The sequence below is a fragment of the Peromyscus californicus genome, unplaced genomic scaffold (assembly GCF_007827085.1).
Source record: "Peromyscus californicus insignis strain IS unplaced genomic scaffold, ASM782708v3 Scaffold_4__1_contigs__length_199733344, whole genome shotgun sequence".
NCBI classification, from domain to species: Eukaryota; Metazoa; Chordata; class Mammalia; order Rodentia; family Cricetidae; genus Peromyscus; species Peromyscus californicus.
In genome coordinates, this window is record NW_026294562.1 from 17,244,292 (window position 1) to 17,272,085 (window position 27,794).

The following is a 27,794-nucleotide window of genomic DNA, read 5'->3' on the forward strand; positions in this document are numbered from 1 at the left end:
ATGACTGGCGGTCTCAGCAGCCAATGGGATCCCAGGGCCGTGCGGGGGGCCAGCCTTATTCCCGCAGCCGCACCGAGCGTGGGCGGGGTCCTTAGCGGGTTCAGTGTCTCACGCTCGCCGGCGGGCAAAGCGGGCGGCTGCGCAAGCGACCAGGTGAGGGGGCCGAGTCCTAGAGGTAGCGGGGCAGGAGGGCCCACGGGGGAGTCTGTTTTTTGGGTCACAGAGATGCTCCAGAGGACGCGGCCCCCGGTTTTGCACTAGCGATTGTGGGGCTCTCTCTAGCAGATCGCGCAGTCACGGAATAGGGTCTTTCAGCAGCTTTAGATCCGCAGCCGCAGCCTGGAGCCTGGCGGTCCCCTGGGGGTGGCGGTGGGGGCAAGCTCGGCTGCAGCTGTCCCAGGTCCTGAAGTCCAGCTCTAGAGGCTAACCCCTACCCACGTACACATACACAGGAAAGATGCTGCAGTCAACTGGCCGGACACCCATTTTTCTCGCTCTTTTTAAAGTTGCTGTAATCCCGTCTCCACTCTCTGGAGGACTGGAGACTGGTGGGTGACTCGGTTGAGAGCGGCAGTGAAAGGTGAAAGAGAAACACCCCAACGGCCTCATAGAAAAAGCCCCCCAAATCCAAGATGGTTCTGAACTGAGCAGATTTCCTCTGGCCCCAGGGTGGGAGAGGTGAGGGTCCCAAGAAATGAGAAGGCAGGATGCTCAAGGCACGGGGAAGTGTGGAGCGCTGGGTAATAGTACAGCACTCACGCCTCTCCCCCAAACCCTGTTCTTCCTACGCAGATTTGGAACCCACACTTCTGAGACGCATTGAGACTGAGGGCTTCCATCTGCCTCCCTGAGACTCCAGCCCTACAGAGAACATGGAGCCTGGGACGTCAGCAGCCAACCTCTGGAGGACAAGCAGACTCCATCTGGACCTGTAGGGCACTGCCCCCAGCCTCACCACCATGGCACGTGGTTTCACAGTGGGCTTTGACCCATTGGGTCTAGGAGAACTCAGCTCTGGTTCTCTGAGCTCCCTCTCCTCCCGAGGCCACCTGGGCAGCGACCCAGGCTCCACAGCAACACGATACTTGCTGAGGAAGCAGCAGCGCCTGCTGAATGGGCCCCCCCGCGGAATCCGAGCCTCATCACCCATGGGCCGAGTCATCCTCATCAACTCCCCCATTGAAGGTGGGTGTGGGGCCCAAGAGTGGCTTAGATGGGGATTACTGAGGACATCAGGGACCGACAATTCGGATGAAGGTTGGTTAGACTAGTACAGTTAGGGGAATTCAAGAGATGGAGTCTTAGGGAAGGGGATCATCTTTCATCTACACTTGCCTGCCTCTCCTCCAGCCAATATTTTAAGGCCTCAGGGCAGTAGAAGGATCAGAGGTGGGAGATGAAACCTTTGTGTAAGGAAAAGACATATGTTAGCCCCAGGAATTCACAAGGCAGGGTGCTGAGTCAGGTGCTGCATCCCTTGAACTCCGACTTTCTCCTGACCCATTTGTACGTACACCAACCAATCAGTTGTGTGACCAGCTCGGTGCTGGACTATGGAGAGTCGGTGTCCAGGCTTCGGGGTATGGGGGAGGGGCCTGAAGACACAGCAGCCTATGTTCAGAAAAAGGGAGGGGGGGACCAACAGGGAGTGTCAGGGAGTGTACCCCAGAGCTGGGTCCTTAGGAGAGAATGACTGTGGATGGCTGCCTGGCACTGTGTCATCGCACACCAATTCTGTGTCCACCCTGCTTAGCTCTTGCAGGGGACCTAGAGAGATGAAGCCCAGGCTTCACCTTTCAGGAGTGTAGAGACGCAGCAACAAGAACGGCTGGTGGGGTTGCAGCTATCCCACACAAAAGTCAGAGATGAAAAGCGTGAAGCATGATGGGACAATGCTTGGACTACAGTGACAGATGTGAGGCGGCAAAAGCTTGTGAGCAAGACAGAGCCTTGAAAGCCAGGAGGGGAGCGAGCCCTGTGGGACCGGGCTCTGTGGACAGGACCAGATAAATATCTCCAAGTCTTCTCCTCTTTCTTAGCCAGCACAGCTCCCCTGGCTGGATCCCAGAGTGAACTTTCAGGCCTGGTGTTTCCTCTGATCCAACTAGGAGCCTCTGTCCCCTTCCAAAGTCAGCCGGGCAGGGGTGGGGTGAGCTGCCCAGGATATGGCTGGCACGCTCATTGACCACGGTAGGTCCCGCCCTCAGACAAGCAGCAAGGCACTGCTGAGGTCACTATTGCCACTCTGACCAAGAAGCAGAAATCCCCGGAGGACAAGAAGGCAGGAGACATGACCCTTTTTTTTTCCCCCCGAGACAGGGTTTCTCTGTGTAGCTTTGCGCCTTTCCTGGAACTCACTTGGTAGCCCAGGCTGGCCTCAAACTCACAGAGATCCGCCTGCCTCTGTCTCCCGAGTGCTGGGATTAAAGGCGTGCGCCACCACCGCCCGACATGACCCAGCCCTTCCTCCTCTCCTAGTTTCTAACCAGCCCTTTCTCCTCTCCTAGTTTGCTCATTCATTTTTTCATTCATTAGCTCATCTGTTTATTTATCCAGAAATGCTTATCAGATGCTATGCACTGTGCAACGTACTAGGGATGTATGGGTGGGAAAGAACCTCGAAGTCCCATGATTAAGCTCGCAGGCTCCTGAAAGACAGTAAATAATGCACAGAAAAGCAGTAAGACACAGGCTAGAAAAATTCTGAAGGAAAAATCATGGTGACCAGTAGACATAAAAATGTTCCTAAAACTTCAGAGCAGGCCAGGATTGCCTGGGAGAGCTTGCTAGAAGACAGATTTGGGGGGAGTGGTGTGCTGATGAGATGCTCAGTGAGTAAGGACACCAGCTGCCAAGCCTGATGACCCGAGTTTAATCCCCAGGACCACATTGTACTAAAGAACTGACTCTTGAAAGTAGTCCTCTGATTTCCACACCTGTGCCATGACATACACATGTGTGGGTGCATACACACACAATAAACTAATAAATGTAATTTTAAAAAAGATTGATTTGGGAACGGGGTTGGAGAGATGGCTCAGCAGTTCGGAGTACCGGTGCTCTTCCAGAGGACCTGAGTTCAATCTCCAGCACCCAGATGGTAGCTCACAACCATCTGTAATGGGATCAGATCCCCTCTTCTGTCAGCATGCAGAAGGAGCACTCATACATAAAAGACATAATTAAATATCTTCTTGTTTTGTTTTGTTTGGGGGGAGTTGATTTTCTGAGGCAGAGTTTCTCTGGGTAGTTCTGACTGTCCTGGAACTCACTCTGTAGACCAGGTTGGGCTTGAACTCAGAGATCTCTTGCCTCGGCCTCCTTAGCACTGGGATTAAAGGCATGCACCACCACTATAGATGTTTGTGAGCCACCATGTGGACGGTGGGATTTGAACTCAGGACCTCTGGATGAGCAACCATCTCTCCAGCCCCCTTGCTGTTGTTTCTTTTAAAGATAGATTCTCGCCATATAGTATTGGCTGGCATGTAGACCAGACCGGCCTCAAACCTGTGACAGTCCTGCCTCCGCTTCAGCGTATTGAGCTTACAGCCCTGGAAAGCTGCACTGGCTCGTTTGCTTTGGAGACAGAGTTTCACTAGATCTGACCTTGAATTCCCCATCCACAGGCTTCGGTCTTCTAGGTGATAAGATGGTATGTCTAGGCTACTGTGCCTAGCTCTTAAACTGAAACAAAACAAACCCAAAACAAACAAAAATTAGAGCTAGGCCTGGTGGTGCCTACTCACTACCCCAGCCCTTGCAGTGGTCTCTTCAAGGTCAACATGGCCGACATAGCAGAACTATGTCTCAAAATAACAAAGACTGGGAAGGTAGCTCAGTGTGGCAGAGGCCTGGCCTAACACACAAGGCCCCAAGCTCCTCACCCTCAGGGCTGTGAGTCAGCCAGGACGCCCTCAGGATTCTCAGGTTCACAGGTTTTCCAGTGATGCAGTGTCTGCCAGTCTGACACCATGCCCTGGTCCACCATGCCACTCTGAGAAGGTGAGGTCTAAGATGAGAGGGGATGAGGATAAGGAGCCGAGCTCCGCCCCCCAAGCCAAAGTGAGAATGTTACAGGAGGAGACAGTTTCCAGCTCACATGAGACACAAAAACACCTCAGAATGGGTGCTGGAGAGATGGCTCAGAGGTTACTGGCAGCTCTTCAAGAGGTCCTGAGTTCAATTCCCAGCAACCACGTGGTGGCTCACAACCGTCTATAGTGGGACCTGATGCCCTCTTCTGGTATGCAGGCATGCATGCAGACAGAGCACTGTGTACCTAAAAAAACAAAAACCCCCAGAATGGCTGAAGCCCACTGATGAAGGGAGGGCCGCCAGGTGGCAGAGGAAGACAGGGAGAGCTGTACAGGGCCAGGGACAGCCTAGAGTTCTAAAACAGGCAGGAATAGCTGATACAGTATGCTCAGTTCCCGTGTAGTAATGGAAAGAGGTGGCTAGGAAGCTGCAGGGAGGATGATGAGCAGCCTAGTTAGGTCAGGTGAGGGGGAGGGGATCTATCCTCAGAGAACCTCAAAGCTCAGATGTGGCAGGGCATAGTGGTGCACACCTTTAGTCCCAGCACTTGGGAGGCAGAGGCAAACAGATCTCTGAGTTTGGGACCAGCCTAGTCGACATAGTGAGTTCCAGGACAGCCAGAGCTACACAGTGAGACTTGCTCTTGAAAACTAAAAACTAAAACAAACAAAGGCTCAGATGTAACATCCCAATGGCCCAGGGATGTCATAGGGTCCCCAAGGGGACATGGAGGACAAAGCAGATTGTGGGCAGAGAGCTTAAGGCTTTTTAGATAAGGCTAATGGGGCCTGAGAACTGTGTAATGACAACTGGTTAGGAAGCCCCAGGGTCCCTGTCTTTGTCCTGTACCACCCCTGTCCAGACTGGCCTTGGAGATTTCAGCCCCATCTGTCCTGGCCACACATTGAAACCTGATAGACCGAATTGAAGTGTGTGTGTGTGTGTGTGTGTGTGTGTGTGTGTGTGTGTGTGTGTTCTCTCCCTCTCAAATAGCTCTGGAGTAAACGTTGCCTGAAGGAAAGGTGAATCTCCCATTGACCTGGTAGCAGCCTGCCTAGCACTCTTGTCAATTTCACCCAGAGGTTGTCTTGAAGGTCGTTGACCTCTGAGCTCACACATGACCTCCTCTCTTTTCGATGCCCAAATCTCTCCGGTCTCATTTCTCTATGGAACCACCCCTCTGCCCCTTCCCTGGGCCCTGCTCTGGGCTCTCGGGAGACACTGCAGCATGCTGAATTAGAGGGTCTGTCTCAGGTAGCCATGTAGTCCCTAGAGCTGTCCCCCTAGAATCGGAGTCTATAGAAGAGGCCTCAGCTGTTCTTCCGTAAGGTCCGGGTCGGGGATTTACCGAGTTTCAGTCTTCACGCCTCCAGATGGAGAGCCTTACTGTCTGTCCCAAAGAAGAAAATCTGTCCCTGTCTGACTCCTCTGGGCGGGCTTGGTTCTGCCCTTAAGTGACTCTGAGCATCTAACGACTTCTAGGGCTTGCTCCACAGCTGTTTGAAGTTAGAGCTGATTCTGTTGCAAGCTGACAGCCCAGACTCCCCACAACGGAACCTGGAACCTTCCATTATTTCAGAATGGCAAATTTTCAGAGATTGGACGTAAGAATCCAGAGAACTCTCTTTCTCTCTCTCTGTCTCTGTGTGTGTGTGTGTGTGTGTGTGTGTGTGTGTGTGTGTGTGTGTGTGAGAGAGAGAGAGAGAGAGAGAGAGAGAGAGAGAGAGAGAGAGAGAGAGAGCACAAAAGAAAAGCACAAAAGAAAAGCATGGAATCTAATTGAGCTGTTCTCACGTGTTCTGACCTGTGGTCTCAGAACTACCCAGAGGGGACTTGTATACCATCTCCATGTGGGGCCTTGTGCATCATCTGGGTGGCTCTGCACAGAAGCCTAGCCTTTGCAGACACCAAGTTAGGGACCCCAGATGCTCAATTGCCAGAATTAACATGGAGGTCATACCTGTGTGGTCATCTTCACAGCCAACAGTGATGAAAGTGACATCATCCATGCAGTTCGGGTGGAGAAGAGCCCCTCTGGGAGGCTAGGTTTCAGCGTGAGAGGCGGCTCCGAGCATGGCCTGGGCATCTTCGTCAGCAGGGTGGAGGAGGGGAGCAGTGCAGGTGAGCAGGGGGCCCTTAGGGGGAGCACAGCCTGGGGTGTGCCACCTCTTCAGTGGGTAGCCGAAACTAGGTGGCCAAGGGTAGGAGCCACCTCTGCTCTGAGGGTGGGAACGGATGGGAGGTAGAGCCCTCTCTTGCTGAGTGGATTAGGGGACACAGCCTAGTGTCAACGGACGTGGGCAACCCACTGACCCTTCCCCTACTCCGGTGCAGAGCGGGCTGGCCTGTGTGTGGGGGACAAGATCACGGAGGTGAATGGGCTGAGTCTAGAAAGTACCACGATGGGCAGTGCTGTGAGGCTGCTGACCAGCAGCAGCTGCCTGCACATGATGGTGCGGCGCATGGGCCGTGTGCCTGGCATCAAGTTCTCCAAGGAGAAGACCACGTGGTGAGTAGCACCCAGCCTTGCTCAGAAACCACCACCGCTGCCACCACCACCACACCACCACCACCCATGTCCCCTGCCCCTGCCCAGTGGCTCCTACTCTCTAGCACTGAGCCCTGCACTCTCTGGGTATCTCCCCACGGGAACTTGTAAGGATCAGAAATGGGGCTCTGGGGCTCTGGGGCAGAGATAGTGGTAAAGGAGACACTTAGCACAGTCCAGGCAGGCCTTGGGCTCCATCCACAGCATCAAAACCAAAACAGAAAAGGGAAAGGGGCCTCCACACGTTGCACTACTTAGTAGGGAAAGGTGAAGGGGTGTTTCACGGGTTTGATGAAACCTATATTCCACTGAAGACTCTGGGCCAGGAGAAGTCCTCTCCCCCGCCGCAAGGGAATCATCCCTTTCCCAATCAGTTGCCAAGGCTTTTAGACTGGCTGTTCCTGGGGGACCTGGGGTCAGGGCCTCTTGTGTTTCGGCAGGGTGGATGTAGTGAACCGGCGGCTAGTGGTGGAGAAGTGCAGTTCCACACCATCGGACAGCAGCTCAGAAGACGGTGTGCGGCGTATCGTCCACCTCTACACAACCTCTGACGACTTCTGCCTAGGCTTCAACATCCGCGGGGGCAAGGAGTTTGGCCTGGGCATCTATGTATCTAAGTGAGTGCTAGGGTGAACCGGAGCAGCTGGGTGTGGGGCTGGGGCGGGGCTGGAAGTGCAGTTTGGGGATGGGTCGACACATGAGGCTTGGCCCTTCAGGATAGCGCCTGGGGAAAGGGTGTTGTCAATCAGAAGAGGCCCAAGGGGTGTAGGTGGGCACTCCCATAGCCAAGTGAAGGGGGTCTGGATTAGGGGGAGGGAGGCGGGCCAGGGTCTTATCAAGCCACACCTGTCTATCTCCAGAGTGGATCACGGTGGGCTGGCTGAGGAGAATGGCATTAAAGTGGGAGACCAGGTCCTGGCGGCCAATGGGGTCAGGTTCGATGACATCAGCCACAGCCAGGCCGTGGAGGTGCTGAAGGGCCAAACGCACATAATGCTGACCATCAAGGTGGGCCGGATGATATCCCGTTATCTCCCGCAGGGAGAGGCCAGACTAGGTCTGGAACTTCCCAGAACACCCTAGCTCTTAACTAGACTGCTTGCCCTGCCACTAGTGGCAACTCCACAGCCACATGGAAGAGAGAGCAGAAACTCTTTCCATTTGGCGAAAGAGGGAACTGAGGCTTAGAGACGCAGCTGTCGGTTGTCACTCAGCTGGTCAGTGGCCTGGCCTGGCTCTGGTCTGGCTCCCTGTATTTCTAGCATTGTAGCTCTCCTTGGGTATGGGGGAAGGCCTCAAGGTGAAGACTAATGCATGGAGTGGGAGCTATAGCTGTGTGCAAGACCTCAGCTGTGTGGATCCCTGGGGTACAGCAGAGATTGGGGTTCCTAGGAGGTGGTTGGTTTCATTGTTCATGTGGCTCTCACGCCTCCTTAAGGTCTTTATCTGCGCACAGGGGTGGTGACTCACTCTTCCCCGGGGTCCACCAGGCTCCCTGCTCTGCCCTCTCTCTCCCGGCTTGTCACCCAGCGTCATCCAGCACTTCACTGGCTACCTCCTGACCTCTACTGCCATCTCTCCCACGTACAGCTTCCCTTTTCTTTTTTTTTTTTCTTTTTTTTTTGTTTTTTTTGTTTTTTTGTTTTTCGAGACAGGGTTTCTCTGTAGCTTTGCGCCTTTCCTGGAACTCACTTTGGAGACCAGGCTGGCCTCGAACTCACAGAGATCCGCCTGGCTCTGCCTCCCGAGTGCTGGGATTAAAGGCGTGCGCCACCACCGCCCGGCTCAGCTTCCCTTTTCTAATTATCTGGAGCATTCTTCCTAACTCCAGCTCTTCCCCAATTCAGTTGATAACTCTGTGCCTCTGTGTGTGTGTGTGTGTGTGTGTGTGTGTGTGTGTGTGTGTGTGTGTGTGTGTGTGTTGTTTTTCGAGAATCTCACTAGGTAGCCCAGGCTAGATTTTTCTGTATAGCCACATCTGGCCCCAAACTCCAGCTCCTCCTTTCTCGGGTCCCAGGCACTAGGGAACCCAGTATTCCAGGTAGAGCCACCCCGCCTGGCTGTTCGATAGTATTTTTGAGCACCTATGAGGTAAGGTGCTGGGCCGCACAGAGATCAGGGTGGACCAACAAGGCCTCTCTGCTCCTGGGGGACAGTGAGCATCAGATTTTGACAAATGCTATCAGGAAATTAGCAGAAGGGGAGTGGGGTAATTGAGGAAGGGCTTGTATCAAGGCCAGAGGAGAGTCGCCCAGGCAGTGACAGTCAAAGAACGAAGCTAGCCATGTGATTAGCACAGGGAGGAGAAAAGTGAACAGGAGCAAAGGCCTGAGCTACAAAGGAAATCAGCACGTTTAGAAAGTAAGCCCCGGCCGGGCGGTGGTGGCGCACGCCTTTAATCCCAGCACTCGGGAGGCAGAGCCAGGCGGATCTCTGTGAGTTCGAGGCCAGCCTGGGCTACCAAGTGAGTTCCAGGAAAGGCGCAAAGCTGCACAGAGAAACCCTGTCTCGGAAAACCAAAAAAAAAAAAAAAAAAAAAAAAAAAAAAAAGTAAGCCCGGCTGGGCGGTGGTGGCACACACCTTTAATCCCAGCACTCAGGAAGCAGAGGCAGGCGAATCTCTGTGAGTTTGAGCCCAGCCTGGTCTACAGAGCGAGATCCAGGACAGCCAGGGCTACACAGAGAAACCCTGTCTCAAAAAACAAAAACAAAAACAAAAAAAAAAAAAAAAAAGAAAGTAAGCCGGATGGACCCAGTGGAGAGGGACGGATTCCTCCTGACCTCTCTCCTGCTCCTCCAATACCCGCCATGTCTTCTCCAGGAGACGGGCCGGTACCCTGCCTACAAAGAGATGGTTTCTGAGTACTGCTGGCTGGACAGATGTAAGTCCTCAGAGATGAAAGGGAGGAGCCCGAGGGTGGGGCTGGACTCCTTGGGAAAAGAAAGAGAGGGACCAAGATGCCCTCAGGACCTTCTTGCAGCCCAGAGCTGCTTATAGCCTTCACCGAGGATTTCCAGACTCAATGCCAGGGTCTTCTAGGCCTCAAGTCCCCGTGGGTGAGGAAAGAAGTGACTTCCCAGGGCTCCCTGATATAGATGACAGTCTGAGCAGCTGATGTCTCTGACCCACCCCAAAGCCCAAGGGTAGTGTGTGAGCGTGGCCCGGTCCCCCTGAGCGACCTTGCTTCCTCTCCCTTGCAGTGAGCAGTGGGGTGCTGCAGCAGCTGTCCCCAGCCTCGGAGAGTGGCTCCAGTGTCTCCTCCTACGCCTCCAGTGCCCCGTGCAGCTCAGGCTCACTACCCTCTGACCGCATGGACGTCTGCCTAGGGCCCGAGGAGCCCGGTGGCCATGGCCCAGGCTGGGGGCGGGCAGACACGGCCATGCAGACTGAGCCTGATATGGGCAGCCGAGTGGAAACTTGGTGCAGTGTACGGCCGACCGTCATCCTCAGGGACACGGCCATCCGCTCTGATGGTCCCTCTTCTGTCCGACGCCTTGATTCTGCACTGTCAGAGTCGCCCAAGACGGCTCTGCTGCTGGCCCTCAGCCGACCCAGGCCTCCCATCACCCGATCCCAGAGCCACCTGACACTGTGGGGTATGTTGGGAGGGTCCCACTTTCCCCACAGTCCCTAGTTCAAACAAAGCCTGCCTAACACACCAAGGAGCAATCCCAAATCTGCCTTTGCCCAAATCCCAGGGCCTAGGCCGAGTTCCAGGTCCCAGAATATCCGCAGATCCTGCTCTAGGCTTTCCTTCATAAACAGGCCTTGGCCCCAAACCCAGCCTCAGTCCCAGCCCCCAAACTGATAAGCTCTGGGCCCCAAACATGCCCTAACTCCAACTCCTCCAGCCTGGAATGACCAGACCTGTTTAGTTACAGACACAGTAGATTCCCTGCATCCCTGGAGCTGTGTGGTAGGGGAGAGGTGGAAGGCAGGAAGAAGACCCTACTCCATCCACTGCCACTCTGGAATGGCTGCAGACCCCGTCTGCCTCCCTCTCTCTGCCCTTTCCTATCCCCCTGCCCCCTCCTTCTCTTCTGCCCACCCTCCAGCCCCCCCGGGGGCTCCCTCATATCTACAGAGGAGAAGAAACAGCGGAAGAAGGAGAAGTCAGGGTCCCCTGGGGAGAAGGGGGCCTTGCAGCGCTCCAAGACGCTGATGAACCTCTTCTTCAAGGGAGGGCGGCAGGGGCGGCCAGCAGGGGACGGGCATAGAGAGGCCTGGACACTGGACAGCAGAAGCCCCACCAAAGTCCGCCCTCGCCTGGACCTGGAGAAAGGTAGGCGCTGGAATCCATCCAGCAGTTCCAGGTTGAAATCTCACCCTACCCCGCCACTCACCCTCACAAGTAAAACGGAAGGGTTAAAACTCATTTCTTGCCAGGCATGGTTGAGCACGCCTTTAATCTCAGCACTGGGGAGGCAGAGGCAGGCGGATCTCTGAGTTCGAGGCCAGCCTGGTCTATAGGGTGAGATCCAGGACAGTCAGGGCAACACAGAGAAACCCTGTCTCAAAAAAAAAAAAAAATCTGTAGAACTCGTTTCTTTGGGCATATAGAAAATCAGAGAATGAGTGACTGTAAGTCAGCACCTTGTCTAGGTCCTACAAGGTGCTCCGGAAGTCGGGTGGCCATTGTCATCCTGTCATCTTCCATCTCCTCAGAAAGGTGAAATGACAGACTCAGGCACAGCAAGAAGTGACTGAGCTCAGTTTGGAGTCCCGTGCTTTGGTGGTGGTGGCGATGGAAGTACCTTTGCTAGGGCTCCTGGCTTCACACCCTCCATCCAGAGCTCCACAGGCCCAACCCCGTTCTAGAACTGTCCCCAAGGAAAGCCACTGCTCAGTCAGGGCTCAGACGGAAAGGACTCAAACGGAGACACCGTCCCCATCCCATTAGTCATGATGATTGACCCTTCAGGCCCCAGGCCTGCTAGGCAAGCACTGTTCCGCGGGTTCCAGCCCCAGCCCCAGGCAGTTTTCCTAAGGACCTGTCAGCCCTGTCGAGGCTCCAGGCCCAACATGGATGAGGGAAAACTCACAATTGCATGGGACAGAAACTCGAGTCCAGTTGGCTTTAGAGTGCTTCTAGGCTCAGCTCCTGACGTTAGCCCATCTGAAGGAACAATACCTAAGCAGACATATCTCCCTCAGGCATGTGCCTCCACCTTAGAAGGCTTTGCCAACTTGAAGGTGAGATGGCCATTGTCCCTTAGCGCCCCTGGACAGGAGGGAGTTTTTGTTGTTTGGGCTTGTTTTATATTATTATTGGTTTTTCAAGACAGGGTTTCTCTGTGTAACAGCCCTGGCTGTCCTGGAACTCACTTTGTAGACCACGGTGTCCTTCAACTCCCAGAGATCCACCTGTCTCTGGCTCCCAAGTGTTGGAATTAAAGGCGTGCGCCACCACACCTGACCTACAGGGAGATTTGTAAACAGTTCCAGCTGAAGGGTCAGCCAGGGCTCTCTCTGCCTCCTGGGGTCATCTGTCATGCTGAGCAGACCACTGTGACGTGAGTGGAAGAACAAGACAGGAGCTCCCGGTAGATAGGTGATTTTGCTGCTCACCCTGGGCCATGTGCCCAGCCGAGAATGGAGGGGGTCACCCAGGAGATAAGCAGGGTGCTGCTTCCAGAAGTGGGAGCGAGCATCGGGTAGGTGGAAGCAAGCAGAGGATGAGAAGCTGGATGTTGCTCCGCCTTAGAGCCAAGTGTCCAGAGGCCTCAGGGTGACTGTCCAGTCGAGGCAGAGGCAGCCCTCGCCTCACCTCTTTCTCTTCTCACAGTTCCCAGGTTGTTTTCTCACGGTTCTCAGCCCACCTCTCTGGCCCCTCCCCTCTCTGTTTCCAAGGCTCCTCCTTCCCCCTCTGTCTCTGCAAGGTAGGTACCACCAAGCTCTGTCCTTGGGGTTCTTCCCTGCCTTCCTTTCCAAATGAATCTCCGTAAGCAGTGTGTTCATACTGCCTCCTCTCCTGGCCCACCACCTTCACTGACCTCTCCCCCGCTCCCACTGCCCATGAATGAAGTCCCTAACTGGGCCTGACCTTGAAGGCCCACAAAGGCACTTGTACCCACCCTGACTACTTCTAACGGGAACTCTGGTTCCAGCTGAACTGAACCTCTTTCTTCTTTACAGCAGGGAGCGTGGGGCCTGTGCAGAAGTTTGTCACCTGGAGACTGAGACGTGGTAAATCCAGTATCCCAAGGTCCCCACAGTAAAGCAACAGATGGGGGAATGCGGGAACAGGCTGGGGCCAGCTTATCGACTTTGATCGAGACTCCTCTAGAGCTGAGCCTGTGGTATCAGGCAGAGAACATGGTTAGCTTAATAGAAAAGATAGGGGGCAGAGAGGGGACCCCTGAAGAGATTTGGGGGTGAGGGAGCCTGTCTGTGCTTCAGTGGGGGGAAGATTATTATGACGGTGAAGGAGGAGCTGGAGTTTGCTCTCTATTGATGGTAGTTTGTTAGGAAAGGCCATGTTGGGGAGCAGGGTCACAGTGGGATTCTGTCCAGGGTGCTCAGTCTCTCAGCTGGTCTCTTTGGAGCCTCACCCCTGCCAAGAGGAACTCTACCTTACCCTAACAGTTCTTGTCACCTTCATCACACCCTCTTACCCCTGCCCTACAGAACGGGAGAGGGGCCGGGCCCTGCTCTCTGCCAGGTCCGGAAGCCCCTCTGGCCAGCTGCCCAATGTGGATGAGCAGGTGCAGGCCTGGGAAAGTCGACGGCCCCTCATTCAGGACCTGGCCCGGCGGCTGCTGACGGACGATGAGGTGCTAGCAGTCACTCGACACTGCTCCCGGGTGAGTCTCTGCCCAAGGCCCAGCCCCTCATTCCAGGCCGCTGTCCACTGGCCAGTTCCTGGGAGGTCAATGTCAGTCAGTAAGCTCCCACGCAGGAAGAAAAGATAGACAATAATTAGAATCTAAATTCCCCGAGTGACCAGTCATGCAGAGCACTGTGAAAGACAGACGTGGGTAACCCAGGAGATCTGGGAAGGCCTCTCAGAGGAGGTGACATTTAAGCTGAGGAGATGAGGAAGACAGATGATGAGTGGGAGGCTTCACAGGCAACTGACTGTCCCCCTCTAAACCCTGACTTGTCCCCCATCTCCCTTCTATCCCTGCGGCAGGTTTTCCTGGGCTCCCATCTCAATCCTCCCCCAATACTTACACTCTTTTATTTCCTTTCTCTTCAACCAGTTGCAGAGGGTCCCAGTGTCTGTGGGTGTCAGTTTTAGAGGACTCCCTGGGCCTAAGTGTTGGGGAGGCTGTGGCGTGCTACTCACCCCTCCAGGACAACTGGAACATCCTTTACTATCATTCTCTCAGGGACCCCAAGGGTCCTGGGGTGGGTTCTCTGTAGGGAACATGCGTTAGTGCACACTGTGGGCAAGCTGAGCCATTTTAGAAAATCACTTCTGCCTTCACCTGGTTCATGATGGGGCTGTGTGTGCATTGTTGTGACGTGTCCATTGGCATGTCTATGGTGTATTTGGTCTGTGCATAGCATGCATGTATGTGCCCCTGTAGTATCACTCAAAGCCTAAGATGGGGTCATTCACACATCCCTTTACCAAGGGCTGGTTTACAACAGAAATACAGATGGAGGTTCCTGTCAAGGGCTCTGGGCTAAACTCTGTCCCTCTGTGTTCGGGAACATTCAGTGGGCTTTGTGGTCTAGCTCCAGAGAGCTTGCAACTCTGAGCTTTGGCCACTAGGAGGGGCCCTGCACCTGTGTCTTTGGCAGACGCCTTTCCCTCATCCCCCATTCCCCCTCGACCTCTGCAAACCAGGACTTCGTTTCACCGTGGCTCTATTTACCCTGTAGGCTCTACATAAGATCCGCATCCAAACCAGTGCCCCACCCTAAACCTTCTGAGATGGAGCCCGGGCCTGAGGGATAGGCAAGGCTCCTTCGTGACCACCAAGTGCTGCCCTGAACCTGGCTTCCCGTCTCCTCTCCGAGCCATCCTTCCACATCCACCAGACCCAGAATTACAAGTCAGCCCTCTTACTGCTTTACAGTTCCCTTATGAGGCAGAACAGAGAACAAGCCGCTTTCTCCCACTTTCTCGGACTTCCACAGTGTGGCATCTCAACCCGCTAACCCCAGCTTTCCTGGGCCACCACTCAGCTGATACAAATTATAAGCTGCATAGTTTTAGGGGGTGCTAGTCACATAGAGCTCAACCTGTGCAGCCCTGTAGGAGGGTCTTCGTGGCCCTTGACCTTCATTTCCTTGTTATTCTGCAGGCCCTTGGGACATTTTCCTCCCCAGGTCCCACGCCGCTCCTTGTCCACTCTGGAAGAGCTGGTGGACTAGCCACCGCTTCTGAGAGGCCGGTTCTGAAACTTCAGCCTTCTCTAAAACCCACGTTGCCCCACTGCAGTGGTTTACAGTTACTGCCGAATGAGGCTCATCTGTCCCTTGTTCTGACTTGGGTCCCCGAGGCTCTGGGAGAAGGTCTTATTAACATTGTGCCTCTAACAGTGGATGCTGAATTCATGCTTGAGGGACATGCACATATATGGCAGCGTATTGTTGATATGAGTCCCTGTAACTGTGTGTGTGGTTTAAGGACACACACACACACACTTTATTCTTTATCTATTGTTAAATATTTATTGATGATTCACTCAGATGACCAGAGCGCCTGCTAATTCTAATTCTATGCCCATACGAGGTAACTATCCGTGGGTCTCTCTGAAGCTGTCTCCTTTTCACCACCAGGGGGCGGTGTGCTGCCCAAGTAACTTGGCTCCCAGTATTCCCTTCTCCAGAATCCATGGGGTGTGGCATCCGGGCTGGTGGCATCCAGGCAGTGCCAGGCAGAGGGTACTGACTAGAGAGGCCTTCTGTGGAGCCACCCGTTCCCCAAGCTCACCATTCTAGCTCTGAACAAAGGGTGGGCACAGCCAGGACCACAGCCTAGTGTTGGGCTTACATTCCTTCTTTCTGCCTGGGCGAGGGGTAGGGGAAGAGTCCAGTTGCTGCACGTTATTTTCCGGCATCGGAGCAAGCAAGAGCTGGATGTCTTGGGTTCCAGCCTTTTCTCATTTTTTCTTATCTGCATGGCTTTGAGCAAATTCTGAGCCTCAGTTCCTCCCTCTGTAAAACAGGAATCATCTCAGAGTGGCTGCTAAATAAGAGACTATGTAAAAGCCTTAGGGAGTTGCCTGTCCAGACGCCAGGATTGCTGTTGCTATTTGTTGCAGATCTGCGGCTCGTCACAGGCATCCACAAAGTCACTGACACACCATCTTGTGGACCTTGGATAGGGTGAACCTATCTTAGAGTGAGGATGGCTGGATGGGCCTCAGGGTCCCCGTGTGCCCTGGTGTCTCCCCACATCCAGCTTTGGAGTTGCTGCTTCTGTCTGATCTGTGGTGTTTATACACAGTATGTCCATGAGGGTGGTGTGGAGGACCTGGTGCGCCCCCTGCTGGCCATCCTGGACAGGCCGGAGAAGCTGCTGCTGCTGAGGGACATCAGGTTGGGAGGGGCTTGAGAGAGGGGGAGGGGCCAGAAGCCCCAGGGACCCTAGGGCTGACGCTCCTCCATGCCGGCACCTCCAGACCCAAGCCCTGCTTACCCCACATCCCTGCCTTCCCCAGGAGTGTGGTGGCCCCCACGGACCTCGGCCGCTTCGACAGCATGGTGATGCCCGTGGAGTTGGAGGCGTTTGAGGCCCTCAAGAGCAGGGCAGGTCAGCAGCTGGGGGAGGGCGTCCGGCTCCTGAGCTCCAGTTGCGGGTGGGAGTGGAGGGTGGCTCACGCTGCTGAGCCCGCTGGCATGCCTATCTGGGAGTGTGGCAGGAGTGCCTGGCCTCTGTCTGACCTGGTGCTCCCTTCCAACCAGTTCGGCCTTCTGCTTTGAGACCAACCAGGCAAGACACGCCACCCAAGCGTCACCTCATCACCCCTGTGCCTGGTCAGTCAGAGTCCCATAACCTGGGGGAAAGGGACAGGCCTGGGGACATCGGAACAGGGAGAACAGGCCTTCCATCCTTGCCTCCAAGCAGCGTCGCTGAGGTCAGGAAGGAAAGCCCTGCCCTCCAGGCCATCGCCATCACATCCACACTCCTGTAAAGGGCGTTTTAAGATGACACACTTTTGCCGGGCGGTGGTGGCGCACGCCTTTAATCCCAGCACTCGGGAGGCAGAGCCAGGCGGATCTCTGTGAGTTTGAGGCCAGCCTGGGCTACCAAGTGAGTTCCAGGAAAAGGCGCAAAGCTACACAGAGAAACCCTGTCTCGAAAAACAAAAAAAAAAAAAAAAAAGATGACACACTTTTAAATCTGGTTTCTTGGCTATGCTAAAGTTGAACTGTATTACAATACAAAGTGCTAGGATGCTATTAGTAATAGGTGGGCAGTGTCCCTTTACAATGGACCTGAGCAAATCCAGGCCTTGTTTACACACACTCCTCGGGAACCCTACCAACAGCAGAAAAGACCAGGGTCTGGAAAGGTTACCCTGGGGTTGATGATCAAGAAGAGCTAGTTGACCTTGACCCTGTTCCCCAGATAGCCGTGGAGGCTTCTACTTGCTGCCAGTGAATGGCTGTTCAGAGGATGACGACGGAGAGATAAGGGAGAGGCTAGGGGGCCTTAAGGTCTCCCTCAGTGCCTCTGCCCCTGGCCACCACCATAAAGGAATCCCCCCTCTACAAGATGTACCAGTTGATGCCTTCTCTCCTCGCCGAAGCGCATGTACACCCCCTCCCCAACCACCTCCTGTGGCTCCCCGGCCTCCCAGGCCTAACTGGCTACTGACAGAACCCCCAAGTAAAGAGGGCACTCAGCAGAACCAGAGCCAGACCCCAGGCCGCAGCCGCAGCCGCAGCCGCAGCCGAGGGCGAGGCAAGTCCCCTGGGCGCATGCGCTCCCCTTCCCCAGCACCCATCACCAATGCCACCACAGCCAATGGGCGCTACCACAGGCCTCGGAAGGCAAGGCCCTTGCTTCCACGACCTCTGGATGGGCAGGAGGCCAAGGTGGGAGCTGGGCAAGGGCCCTTGGAGAATGGAATTGGTGGGGCAACCGAGGAGACGACCTGGAAAGCCTCCACTGGAGAGCTGAGGACAGTCACACTATCCAAGATGAAGCAGTCTTTGGGTGAGTCCAGGAGGCACTGGGTACGCAGGGTGGACGCCTGGGGCTTGAGAGAAGATGCGGGGGGAGGGTGGGGGGGGCCGCAAGAAAGGAATCTGAGTGCTAAGGTGTATAGTTAGGAAATCTAGGTTTGGAGGTGGGAAGAAGTCAAGGCTGATTTTGGGGATGGGAGTCCATGCTTCTCCTGGGAGCTCAAGGTTTGGGCTAAGGTTATGACTCTGCTTTGGACTTTGCCCAGGCATCAGCATTTCTGGGGGCATCGAGTCCAAGGTGCAGCCCATGGTGAAGATAGAGAAGATCTTTCCCGGAGGTGCTGCTTTCCTCTGTGGGGCCCTGCAGGTGGGTGAAGCATGAAGCCTCCTCAGGCCCAGGGTTGAAGGGTACAGGGCTGGTCCACATTAGTCTTCCAGCCAGGCCTGTTCAGACCAGGTCGTAGGCGGTGGCTTGGGGGCAGAGAGGTCAGGCCAGTAGGATGGGCAGGCCTAGAGAAGAATCTGTCCCCTCATGCTAGCCTGGGCCTGAGAATGGCCCATCCTGTTCCACCTCAAGTCCCAAGGGACAAAGGGCCATTGTCTGTGCCCCACCCTGCCCCCAACAGCTCCAGGCACAAAAGTTCTATTGTCCATCCCCAGCACCCAGATGGGGGAGGAGTGTCCTCGCTGGTGGAGGTGAAAGGCCACTGCCTTCAGGTTGGGTGGTGGGTGGGAATGATGTGAGCGCTGACTGTTCCATCTCCATGCCAGGCTGGCTTCGAGCTGGTGGCAGTGGATGGGGAAAGCCTGGAGCAGGTGACTCACCAGGGAGCTGTGGACACCATCCGCAGAGCATATAGGAACAAGGCTCGCGAGCCTATGGAGCTTGTGGTCAGGGTTCCGGGACCTGGCCTGCTGCCCTTATCCTCTGTCGCATTAGCCATTCAGGACCAGAGCCTTCCTGCTGGCAGTTCCTCTGCCCGTGGACCCCTTGACAATACCCCAGTCCCCGCCCCAGCTCCCTCCCCCTGAGGCTAGGCAACTACAGCAGGTTCTCAACCCAGCCCTTCAGGCTCCTCCAAGTGCCCCCAAACTCTCCCCTCTTCTTACGGATTCCCATGACCCTTCCCACTGACCTTAAGGATTACTGCTGCTCCCCGGTACCCTGCAATACCGAGGCCCCTCTGTCCTATCTTCCTGACACCTGAGAGCACCATACTGTGGCTGTGATCTACTCCAGGCTGTCTGGAAGTCCCCGGCTGTTTAAGATAAGCTGGATGTCCATGGACAAGGTTCTAGTGGGCAGCCTATGTCGTCTGCATTCCCTGGTCCTGGACCGCTTCAGTGAGGGGGCAGAGAAAGTCAAGTCTGAAGCCTGTAACTGGTGTGAGGTTCTTCATGATGCCCCTGGCTTCCCATACTCTGAGAGGCTTAAACTCAGAGTCCTTAAGGAGGTCACTATATCCATCCCCCAGTCTCAAGCAACATTCAGTACAAAGGACAGGGTGGAAGGCTTTTCCAATTCCTCAGACCTTAGTAAGACTCATGTTGTGGTCCACTAGGACCTCTGACTCGACTGAATTAGCCCCCTATCCCCCCCCCCCCCCCCCGGGGTAAGAACTCCGTGAGATAGGTGAGTAGCCAGCAAGCAGAGGGGACAAATGTTCCAGACAGATGCCAGACAAGTTCGCCTGCAGTTCTTTATCCAGCAGACTTTTTTTAAAAACAAACTTTTTTTTTTTAATTTTTTCTTTGGGTTTGTACAAGAAATTTACAGTGTGAAAAATATACAAGTGAAAACGAGGCCATAAACCTGGTATTCGGAGGGGCTGCTTGGTCACAAACACAAATAAACAAGACATTGCTGAGTTCTTCCTTTGGTCTGACTTCAGCCCCCTCAGTCCAGAAGAGGCTTGCAGAGCTGGGACATGGGGATCAGACCCCAGTCCTAGCCCTGTCCCTCCACCTGGGCATGTTGGGGGCAGGCACATCTGGAGCAGCTGGTGCCATCTGGCTCTCTCTGGCTTCAGGCAGGTAGAATGTGGAGATGGGGTAGCCCCTTTCTCTTCCCAGCTGGAGTGGGCTGGCAGACATCTGGGGACAAACAGGGCTGGCAGTGGCACTGACCGCTGGGGAGTGAAATGGTGCAGTGGGTAGGAGCCTCTGGGGACAGTGAATGGAACTTCAAGGGGTCTGATCTTGCTCCTTCAAGTCACAAGGCCACCTGAATGCTTGGCAGAGGCCCTTCGGCTGCGAGACCTGGAGTGCTCAGTGGATGCTGGGACCCAGATGGTCTTGTGGCTTGTGCCCCTTGCAAAGCCTAGATTTCGGTGGCAGTGATCTCCTCCAGACAGATGCAGGGGGCTGGTTCAGCCAGGCCCAAGTCAGCGAGCTCCCGGGCCTCCAGCTCCAGGCTGAGCTGCTGCAGTTCCTGCTCCAGCTGCCGGTTACGCCGGTACATCTGGATGTAGTTGTGCTGCAGCTGCTTCTGGTAGCGGATCACCTGCTCCTTCTCTGCCTGCCAGGCCAGCCGCTCCCCCTCAAAGCTGTCCCGCTGCTCGTCCCCTCGCCGCTGCTCCCGCTGCAGCTCTTGCCGAAGCCGTTCCACCTGAGCCCGCAGGCTCCCGCCTGCCCCAGCGGCTGCCCGCTGCACCTTAACCTCATCACTCTCTGCCAGGAGGAAAGGGTCGGTGGTGGCTGGGGGTCCAGGGGGCACGGGGGGCTCCCGGAGTCCGGCTGCCTCGGCATCCAAATGCCCAGCCTTCTCCCGGAGCCGCTCGGCCTCCTGGCGGGTACCGCTGCAGCTCCTGGGAGCAGGCCTCCAGCTCTAGCTCCCGAGCTCGGGCTGCCTCCTGCAGGCCCCTGGCTCGGCCCTCGCTGACCCGCAAGGCAGCCCGGGCCTCTCGAAGGGCTACCCGCAGCGCCACCAGCTCGCTGCCCTTCTGGACCAGCTCTGCCTGAGATTCCTTCAGTTGCTGCTTCAGCAGAGAGATCTCACCCGATTTCTGGCACACCTGTGGGTAGAGGGCAGTGAGGAAGGATGGTGAGGGAGACCTCCCTGGGGGTTGGGCACTGGGTACCATGCTGGGCATGGAAGGAGAGGAGATGCTCTCTCGCTATTTTATACATAGAGGCGCAGCAGGATGGGAGCCTAGGGACGCATCCATAGATATACTTCTAGAAAGAGGCGAGAGGAAAAAAAAAAAGAGACCCAGATCTTTTCCCTTTGATGCTGGTCTCCTTATACTAGGGGGTGTAAAAGCACTGCCTAGGCCTGGAGAGGGTGGCAGGCGCTGCAGGGGTGGAGTGGGGAAGTCCAGGACAGTGGCCACATGTCCACGTGAAAGGCATCTTGGGTAAGAACAGGCATCAAAACCAAACTGCCGGGCTGGAGAGATGGCTCAGAGGTTAAGAGCACCAGCTGCTGTTCAATTCCCAGCAACCACATGGTGGCTCACAACCATCTAGGATGAGATTATGATGCCCTCTTCTGGCATGTAGGCATACATGCCGGAACACTATATACATAATAAATAAATCTTAAAAACAAAAAACAAAACAAAAAAAACCCAAACTGCCTGGGTTTGTATCTCAGCCCAGCCCCTGCTAATTTAGGTCTAGGCTCCAGCCCTTCTGGAGACTCAGGTTTCCTCATTCATAAAATGGAGGTATTAACAGTACCCACCTAATAGGGAAGGCAATGAATGCCACTAGCACCAGATCAGACCAGGGAGTTCCAACACAGAGGCACAAGGAAACCCCAACCCAGAAAGACGTGGAAGGGCAGAGCCCCTAGGGTAGCTACCCCGGGCCTCGTCTGCCAAGCGTGGCCCAGTGTGACCCCTCCAGCCTGCCCAGCACCTAACCTCGCCTACCTCCCATTTGGTCTCCTCCAGCCGCGGCCCGAGTTCCCGCTGCTCCCGCTCAAAGGCAGCACAGCGGCGCTCCAGCTGCTCTCGCTCCTGAAGCAGCTGTGCGAAGTCATCCTGCAACTGGCGCTTCTCTTGCTGCAGCTGGAACACCTGCAGCTGCAGCAGCTGTTGGGCCCGCTGGACACGCTGCGTGGCCTGCTGCGCCTGCGCTGCACAGTCCTCCCGCTCTCGTGGCCAGTGCCTCTGCCGCGCTCCGAATGCCTAGAGAAAGGAAGCAGGCTGGAGACCTTCAGGCCCCCCAGATCCCGAGCTCTAGCCTCCCGGCTTGGGTGGCGGAGGGCGGAGCACACAAATTCAGTACATTTACAACAGTAAAAGCAAGCATGGATACACCATGTCCTAGGCGTCAGGCATTATTCTAGGCGAAAAGCAAGCACAGATACACCATTTCCTAGGTGTCAGGCATTATTCTAGGCGCTTTATACCTTTCACCTTATTTAATCTCATAGCCCGCCTAGGAAGTCCGAACTATCCCCATTTAGACAGGGAAACTGGGGTTTGGCAAGGTTAAGTAACTTCCTCAAGTGTAACAGATGCTCCGAGCCAGCGCCGGATCCAATTCACAAACCCTACCTCCTTACTCCTTTGAAGGTTAAGGGTGTCACACAATGGGTCTTCATCCTCTCCCTCCCCCAAAGCAATGCTCCATGCATTGTTCCTAGAGGCCTCCAGATGCTATACCACACCACCCCGAGACTGCCTTGGGCCGCACCTGACACACGGTAGCCTCACTCTCATCCATACTGTCCCGAAGCTGCTGCAGCTCTGCCTCTCGGTCTCGAAGCTTCCCTTCCAGGACACAATGTAGCAAGGCCTCATCCGAAGGGGGCGGAGGGGGTGGAGGGGGCGGAGAGCGGTCTCCACCCGAACTGCTGCCCGGGGAGGCCCGGGCACCACTGCCCAAGAGGCCCCCAGCTACACGGCCCCCCAAGGAACCTGTGCTTTTGCTGGAAGAGGATCGGCCACTGTCTGAGTGGGAGGGCCCAGTAGGGACCCCTCGGGCGGGACCGGGCAGCGCCCCTCGGCCAGGGCCGTGGGAGGGCAGGTGCCCACCTGGAGAGCTGGTGGTCGGCTCAGCACCTCCGGTGCTGTAGGTAGGCAAGCTGGATAAAGAATTTCGGCCAGAGTCTGACAGTGTTCCCGATGGGCAGCCACTGGCCCAGCCACTCAGTGCCAAGGGTTTGTCAGCAGCAGAGGAGGAAGAAGAAGACGAGGAAGAGGAGGCTGGCCCCCCAAACAGCTGTGTCAGGCTGCCCTGACTCCCAGATAGCCCAGCAGCTCGAGGACCCAGGAAGCCAGGTAGGGATGGTGCCCCCCGAGGTTTGGGTAGCACTGGCTTGAAGGCTGTTGGCCGGATCAGGATTTTCTCCATGTTCTGAAATGAGGTACCATGTGACAGTGAGGAGGATCTGCATGATCACTTTCTTTTTCTTTTAATTTTTTTTTTTTTTTTTGTTGGTTTGAGGCAGGGTTTTACTCTATTGGCCTGGAACTCACTATGTATCCCTAGGGCTAGCTCTGAATACAAGCAAAGTCTTCTGCCTTTTAAGAAGTGGGATTAGCCGGGCGGTGGTGGCGCACGCCTTTAATCCCAGCACTCGGGAGGCAGAGCCAGGCGGATCTCTGTGAGTTCGAGGCCAGCCTGGTCTCCAAAAGCGAGTTCCAGGAAAGGCGCAAAGCTACACAGAGAAACCCTGTCTCGAAAAACCAAAAAAAAAAAAAAAAGAAGTGGGATTACAGGTGTGAGATACCAAGCCCAGCTTGCTTGCTTGATCTTTTCAAATGCTAATCAAAGTGTGTGTGTGTGTGTGTGTGTGCATGAATATGTGCATGTGTGCACACAGGTGTCTGTGTGTGGAGGTCAGATGTCAAAGTCAGGAGCCTTCCTCAGTTACTCCCCCCTAATTTTTGATACAGTCTCTGACTGATCCTGGAGCTCACCAATTCAGCCAGTCTGACTGGCCAGCAAGCCCCAGGGATCTGAGTGTCTCTGCCCCACAAGTACTGAGATCACAGTCCTGTACCATAATGCCCAGCTCTTTACATGGGTCCTGGGGATCTGAACTCAGATCCTTACGCTTGTGCAGCAAACATCTTACCCAATGAGCCATCTCCGCAAGCCCCAAACCTTGATCTTTCAAAACCCTGTCAGACTTTCCGCCTTCCCACACAGGGTCCTCCACCCCTGTAAGTTAAAAACAATTGCTCCCACTGACAATAGGCCTTCTAAATGTCCACTTAGGTTAAGTAATTCAAAATGCTCATTTTTAAACACTGCAATTGCCATGCAAGCAAAACACTATCCTCTTCTCATATTAAAAAATGAGGAAATAGAGGCCCCAGGAAAGTTAAAGGCTTTGCCCAAAGACCCACATCTGTGTAATCACAACTGAAGCAATTGGCTAGGCATGGTGGCTAATGCCTTTAATCCCAGCACTCAGGAGGCAAAAGCAGGCAGATATCTGGAGGCCAGCCTGGTCTACATAGTGAGTTCCAGGATAGCCAGGGCTATGTAGAGAAAGCCTGTCTCAAAAAAAACCAAAAAATAAAAAAATAATCGAAGCAACTAATATCGTTCACTTGAAGGTTCTGGGTACTATGCTAAGTACTAATTCTAACAGGAACCTACGAAGATTAGCCTATAACCTTAACTATACAGACACAGAAAATGGGGCTCAGACAGGTTGCTATTTCCCTGAGCTAGTCCACATTCTTTGCTCTATATGTGCTTCCAAATTCTAGCTTCCCTAAGGGGCTCCTGATTCCACCCAGACCCTCCCAAACGGGCTGGCCCTTACCTTCTCCAGCTTCCCAGAGACAGGGATGAGCTTTGGTGGGGGCCCACGGAGGTGGGCATTGTGTGCCCGCTGCTCCCTCGGGTCTTCAACATCACTGCTCGGGCTGGGAGGTGACTCTGTCCGGAAGTCCTCATTGATATAGGTAAAGCTGGTGCCTGGGACAGCCTTCCTGGGAGGCACAGCTGGGCAGAGTGGTTCCTGTGCCTCGTAGCCACCCCGTAGCAGCCCATCCTGCTGGCGGAAGAAGGTGGGCCCAGGGACACCATGGTGGCGTGGAGGAGCAGATCCCCCGGGACAGGGCCGGCCTGAGATAAGACTGCTCACGCTGCCCATGGCTGGAGCTTGTGGGGCAGTGGCTGTCTCACGTGCGGGCTCCAGTGGCACTGGCAGTGTGTGCACAATGGCCATGGTGGCAGAGGCTCAGGCCTGGCCAGGGGCCTCCAGGGCAACCTGTGAGCAGGGCATTGGTGTCAGAGCCCCTACACCGTGAGTCCTCTACCCCTACAGGCCTGCTCCTGACCCCTCCTCCAGACAGCACACTCCCAACATAGTAACAAGGCTTCCTCTCCAGGAACTGGCAGGAACCTCAATTTTCCCTGGGCCTTACACCACTCACTACCCAGCTCTAGTCTGGACAAGGCTAAGGAATAATTCGACCAGAGATGATGAAGGAATTAGGAGACCCAGGAGGTTATGCAGTTTCCCTGGCAGGGAAGACCCAGTCTTAAGCCCTAACCTGCATCCCCTATAAAGGCCAAGACTCGGACTGGGCAGAGATCCCTAACTACTAGCTCCCAGTACAGGGCCCTACTCTCCTGGGACAGGTGGCCTCGTTACTGGGCTGTTTGGGCAGAGGACACGTCAGGGATGCCATCACCAACTCAGATGGTAATTAGGGAACAAAGAGCCACAGCCAGGCAGTGTCCAGCCTCCCACTGCTGGGCCTCAGTTTCTCCCAGACACGGAGGCGGCAAGGGTGGAGCTGGCCAAACAGGAAAGCTCACAGGTCTCAGGATCCCACAGGTGCCCTCTGGGGTCTCCTACCTCCCAGAGGTTGATGCTGGTTATGCTTGTTTCCATGACAACTCCTAGCTTCTGCCATCCACTCGGGACTAAGGGAGCCTACACAGACCCCAGCCAAGTGCCAACCTTTACAAACCTTCCTGCTTCAGTTACTCTTCAGAGTACCCCTATGGGGTTTCACCACCTCTGGTAGGATCTCAAGTAAGATGGCTCCACCTCCCCAGTCCTGCTCCTTCCCGGAAGGGACAGCAAGCCTCCAACCCGGAACTCCCTCCCAGTCCCAAGGCTGCTGATGACCAAGACTTAGGCATCTGCTGAAGTCATCATGTGGAGCAGGGGCCAAGAAGTGAACAGAGAATTCCATAAGAGTGTGTGCCTTTACTTGTGGGTGTGAGCACACCTACAGAAGCATAAAAATGAGCAGTATTTGTGAAAATACAGTGAGTAGATGTGTGTTTAGACAGATGTCAGTACATCCGTACGTGTGTGTGTGTGTGTGTGTGTGTGTGTGTGTGTGTGTGTGTGATGTGGGGGACATGACTGATGAAACAGGGCTGTGCTACGTAGCACAGGCAGGCCTCAAACTCATGGATCCTCCTGCCTCAGCTTTCAGAGGGCTAGGATTCTAAACCTGTGCCACCATGGCCAGCTGTATGTGTGAATTCTTATGTCGTACAAGACTGTGAGTTTTATTACTGAGAAAGTACACAAAAGTTATTAATGTATATGTAATAAATGAATCCATGGGGTCTGAATGTTGACTATATGACAAAAAAAATGTTTGGGCAGATAATACCAGTTTGTCCACATATATGGGAGTTTTTGTGTGAATATCACCAAACTTGGGGTCACTGTCTATGTCCCAAGTCAGTTGAAGTCACCCATCCTCAAGAAGCCATTAACTTCTCTCAGTATGAAATTCCTAGGGAAAGCCTCACTTCTTTGGGGTGCATTGTTTCAAGCCTCTCATAGATTGAGAGACAGTGTCTCTGTAGGACATCTTCATTTCTGACAGGACAGTTACACCAATTACTGTGTCCATCTTACACAAGTGTGTGAACAGGAAGGTGTGTGAAAGGCACATTTGGAGTACCTTGTATGAGTGAGCATTTCTGGGGGTGGGTTGGGACCCGGGTGATATTCAAGACCACCTGGGTGGATGGAAGTCCCTCCCCTCTTTTTAAAATCCTTTTTTTTTGTTGTTGTTGTTTTCTTTTTTAAACTTAAGGGTGTGAGGAAAGGTGAGCTCACAGTATCTGACCTCATTACCCCATCTGGTCTTTCTATGTTGTCTTCCATTAAGCGTCCCTAAGTGTTAAGACTGAGAAATCACAGAAGTCCAGCCTGAGGGAGGAGTTACAGCGAGCCAGGGTAGTAAGTGAACTAGAGATTCGAAGAGGAGCAATCACACATTTCTCTGTAGAGCCAGGAGCTGAGATTGCCCCCACAAGGTCCGGCCGGGGGTAGAGATCGCTCCACAGGACGGAGGGAAGAGTGGGAAAGGGCTGGCAATGCTGTTCTCATTTCCCACCCCAGGGAACACAGACAGTGAGAGCCCGAAGGAAGAAGGGCAAGGGCTGCTGTAGCCAGAGACAGACACCAGAAGTCAAGAGACAAAGAGGCCAAGAGACCCAGACACGAGGAGCCAGAGGCAGACCCCAGAGTTAGGGTCGCTGAAGCCACGCAGGCAAGGGCCCCCAAAGCCAGAGAGACGTAAAGCTGGGCTCTGAGGGCCAGGAGTCTGGAAAGCCAGGCCTAGCCAGCCTGGCTCCCGCTCTTGAGGCCCAAGAGAGAAGGAGGGGCAAGCGGCTCCATTTTGAGAAATGCGTTTGTGGTTATGGGAAAAATGAACCCCCGGTTCTCCCCCAGCACGCCCCTGACCTATCACTATGGTACACAGACCCCCTGCGCCCCCCACCCCCCGCACTGGGCTGGGGGTTCTGGAGCCTGGGGCCGCGCCAGGGCCCGGGGTGAGTCTGGCCCGGGTCCCAACTCTCTGACCTCAGGGTTGGGGGTTGGAGAGTTGGGGAAAGTCCCCCCAACACACACACTCAAACTCCGGAGACCAGCCAAGCGGGATCCAGCCTGGGATCACGAGTTCCCTTTCCGGGACTGAAAAGCCCCGGAGTCCCCCGGCCCACCCACAACTGTCCGCTCCTTCCACGGACCGGGGGGGGGGGGCGTCCGTGGAATGCCACCTCCCCACCGGACCGCATCGCCTACAAGCGGGGGCACCCTGAGCCCCGGCCCCCTCACCTCCGCCGCGCTGCTCCATGCTCAGCCCCGGGCCGCCCCAGCAGCACTCCACAGGCGCGCCGCCCGCCCGCTCCAGCCCGCGCGCGGCCACTCGCAGCGGCCCGGCCCGG

General features: G+C 55.0%; 2 protein-coding genes across 11 annotated transcripts; one reads left to right on the forward strand and one right to left on the reverse strand.

Moving 5' to 3' along the window:
- Positions 1-27: 27 nt before the first annotated feature.
- Pdzd7 (PDZ domain containing 7) lies at positions 28-19,547 on the forward strand. Of its 10 annotated transcripts, none has more exons than XR_008223195.1 (12): positions 28-153; positions 793-1,185; positions 6,019-6,159; positions 6,373-6,547; positions 7,027-7,203; positions 7,447-7,594; positions 9,408-9,468; positions 9,788-10,183; positions 10,672-10,869; positions 12,373-12,466; positions 12,723-12,905; positions 13,215-15,231. XR_008223195.1 is itself a non-coding variant. In XM_052763071.1 (12 exons), coding segments are annotated over exons 2-12 (1,668 nt in total). In that variant the 5' UTR covers positions 28-153; positions 793-959; the 3' UTR covers positions 13,216-15,231. The 10 variants fall into 10 exon arrangements, 4 of the variants coding, with proteins under 4 accessions (XP_052619031.1, XP_052619034.1, XP_052619032.1 ...); XM_052763071.1 differs by having other exon boundaries at positions 12,723-12,773; XR_008223193.1 differs by having other exon boundaries at positions 10,672-12,905; positions 13,215-13,390; positions 14,418-15,231.
- Lzts2 (leucine zipper tumor suppressor 2) lies at positions 19,351-27,794 on the reverse strand. The gene is given in 6 exon segments (XM_052763069.1): positions 19,351-20,466; positions 20,468-20,689; positions 21,551-21,808; positions 22,320-22,982; positions 24,406-24,855; positions 27,685-27,794. Coding segments are annotated over 5 exon segments (2,022 nt in total). The 5' UTR covers positions 24,814-24,855; positions 27,685-27,794; the 3' UTR covers positions 19,351-19,995.

Coding starts and splice junctions, on each gene's coding strand:
- Pdzd7 (XM_052763071.1), top strand. CDS start 960: ATGGCACGTGGTTTCACAGTGGGCTTTGACCCATTGGGTCTAGGAGAA. Junction 6,548..7,026: donor TCCAAGGAGAAGACCACGTG/GTGAGTAGCACC, acceptor GTGTTTCGGCAG/GGTGGATGTAGTGAACCGGC. Junction 12,467..12,722: donor TCCCCCTCTGTCTCTGCAAG/GTAGGTACCACC, acceptor TCTTCTTTACAG/CAGGGAGCGTGGGGCCTGTG.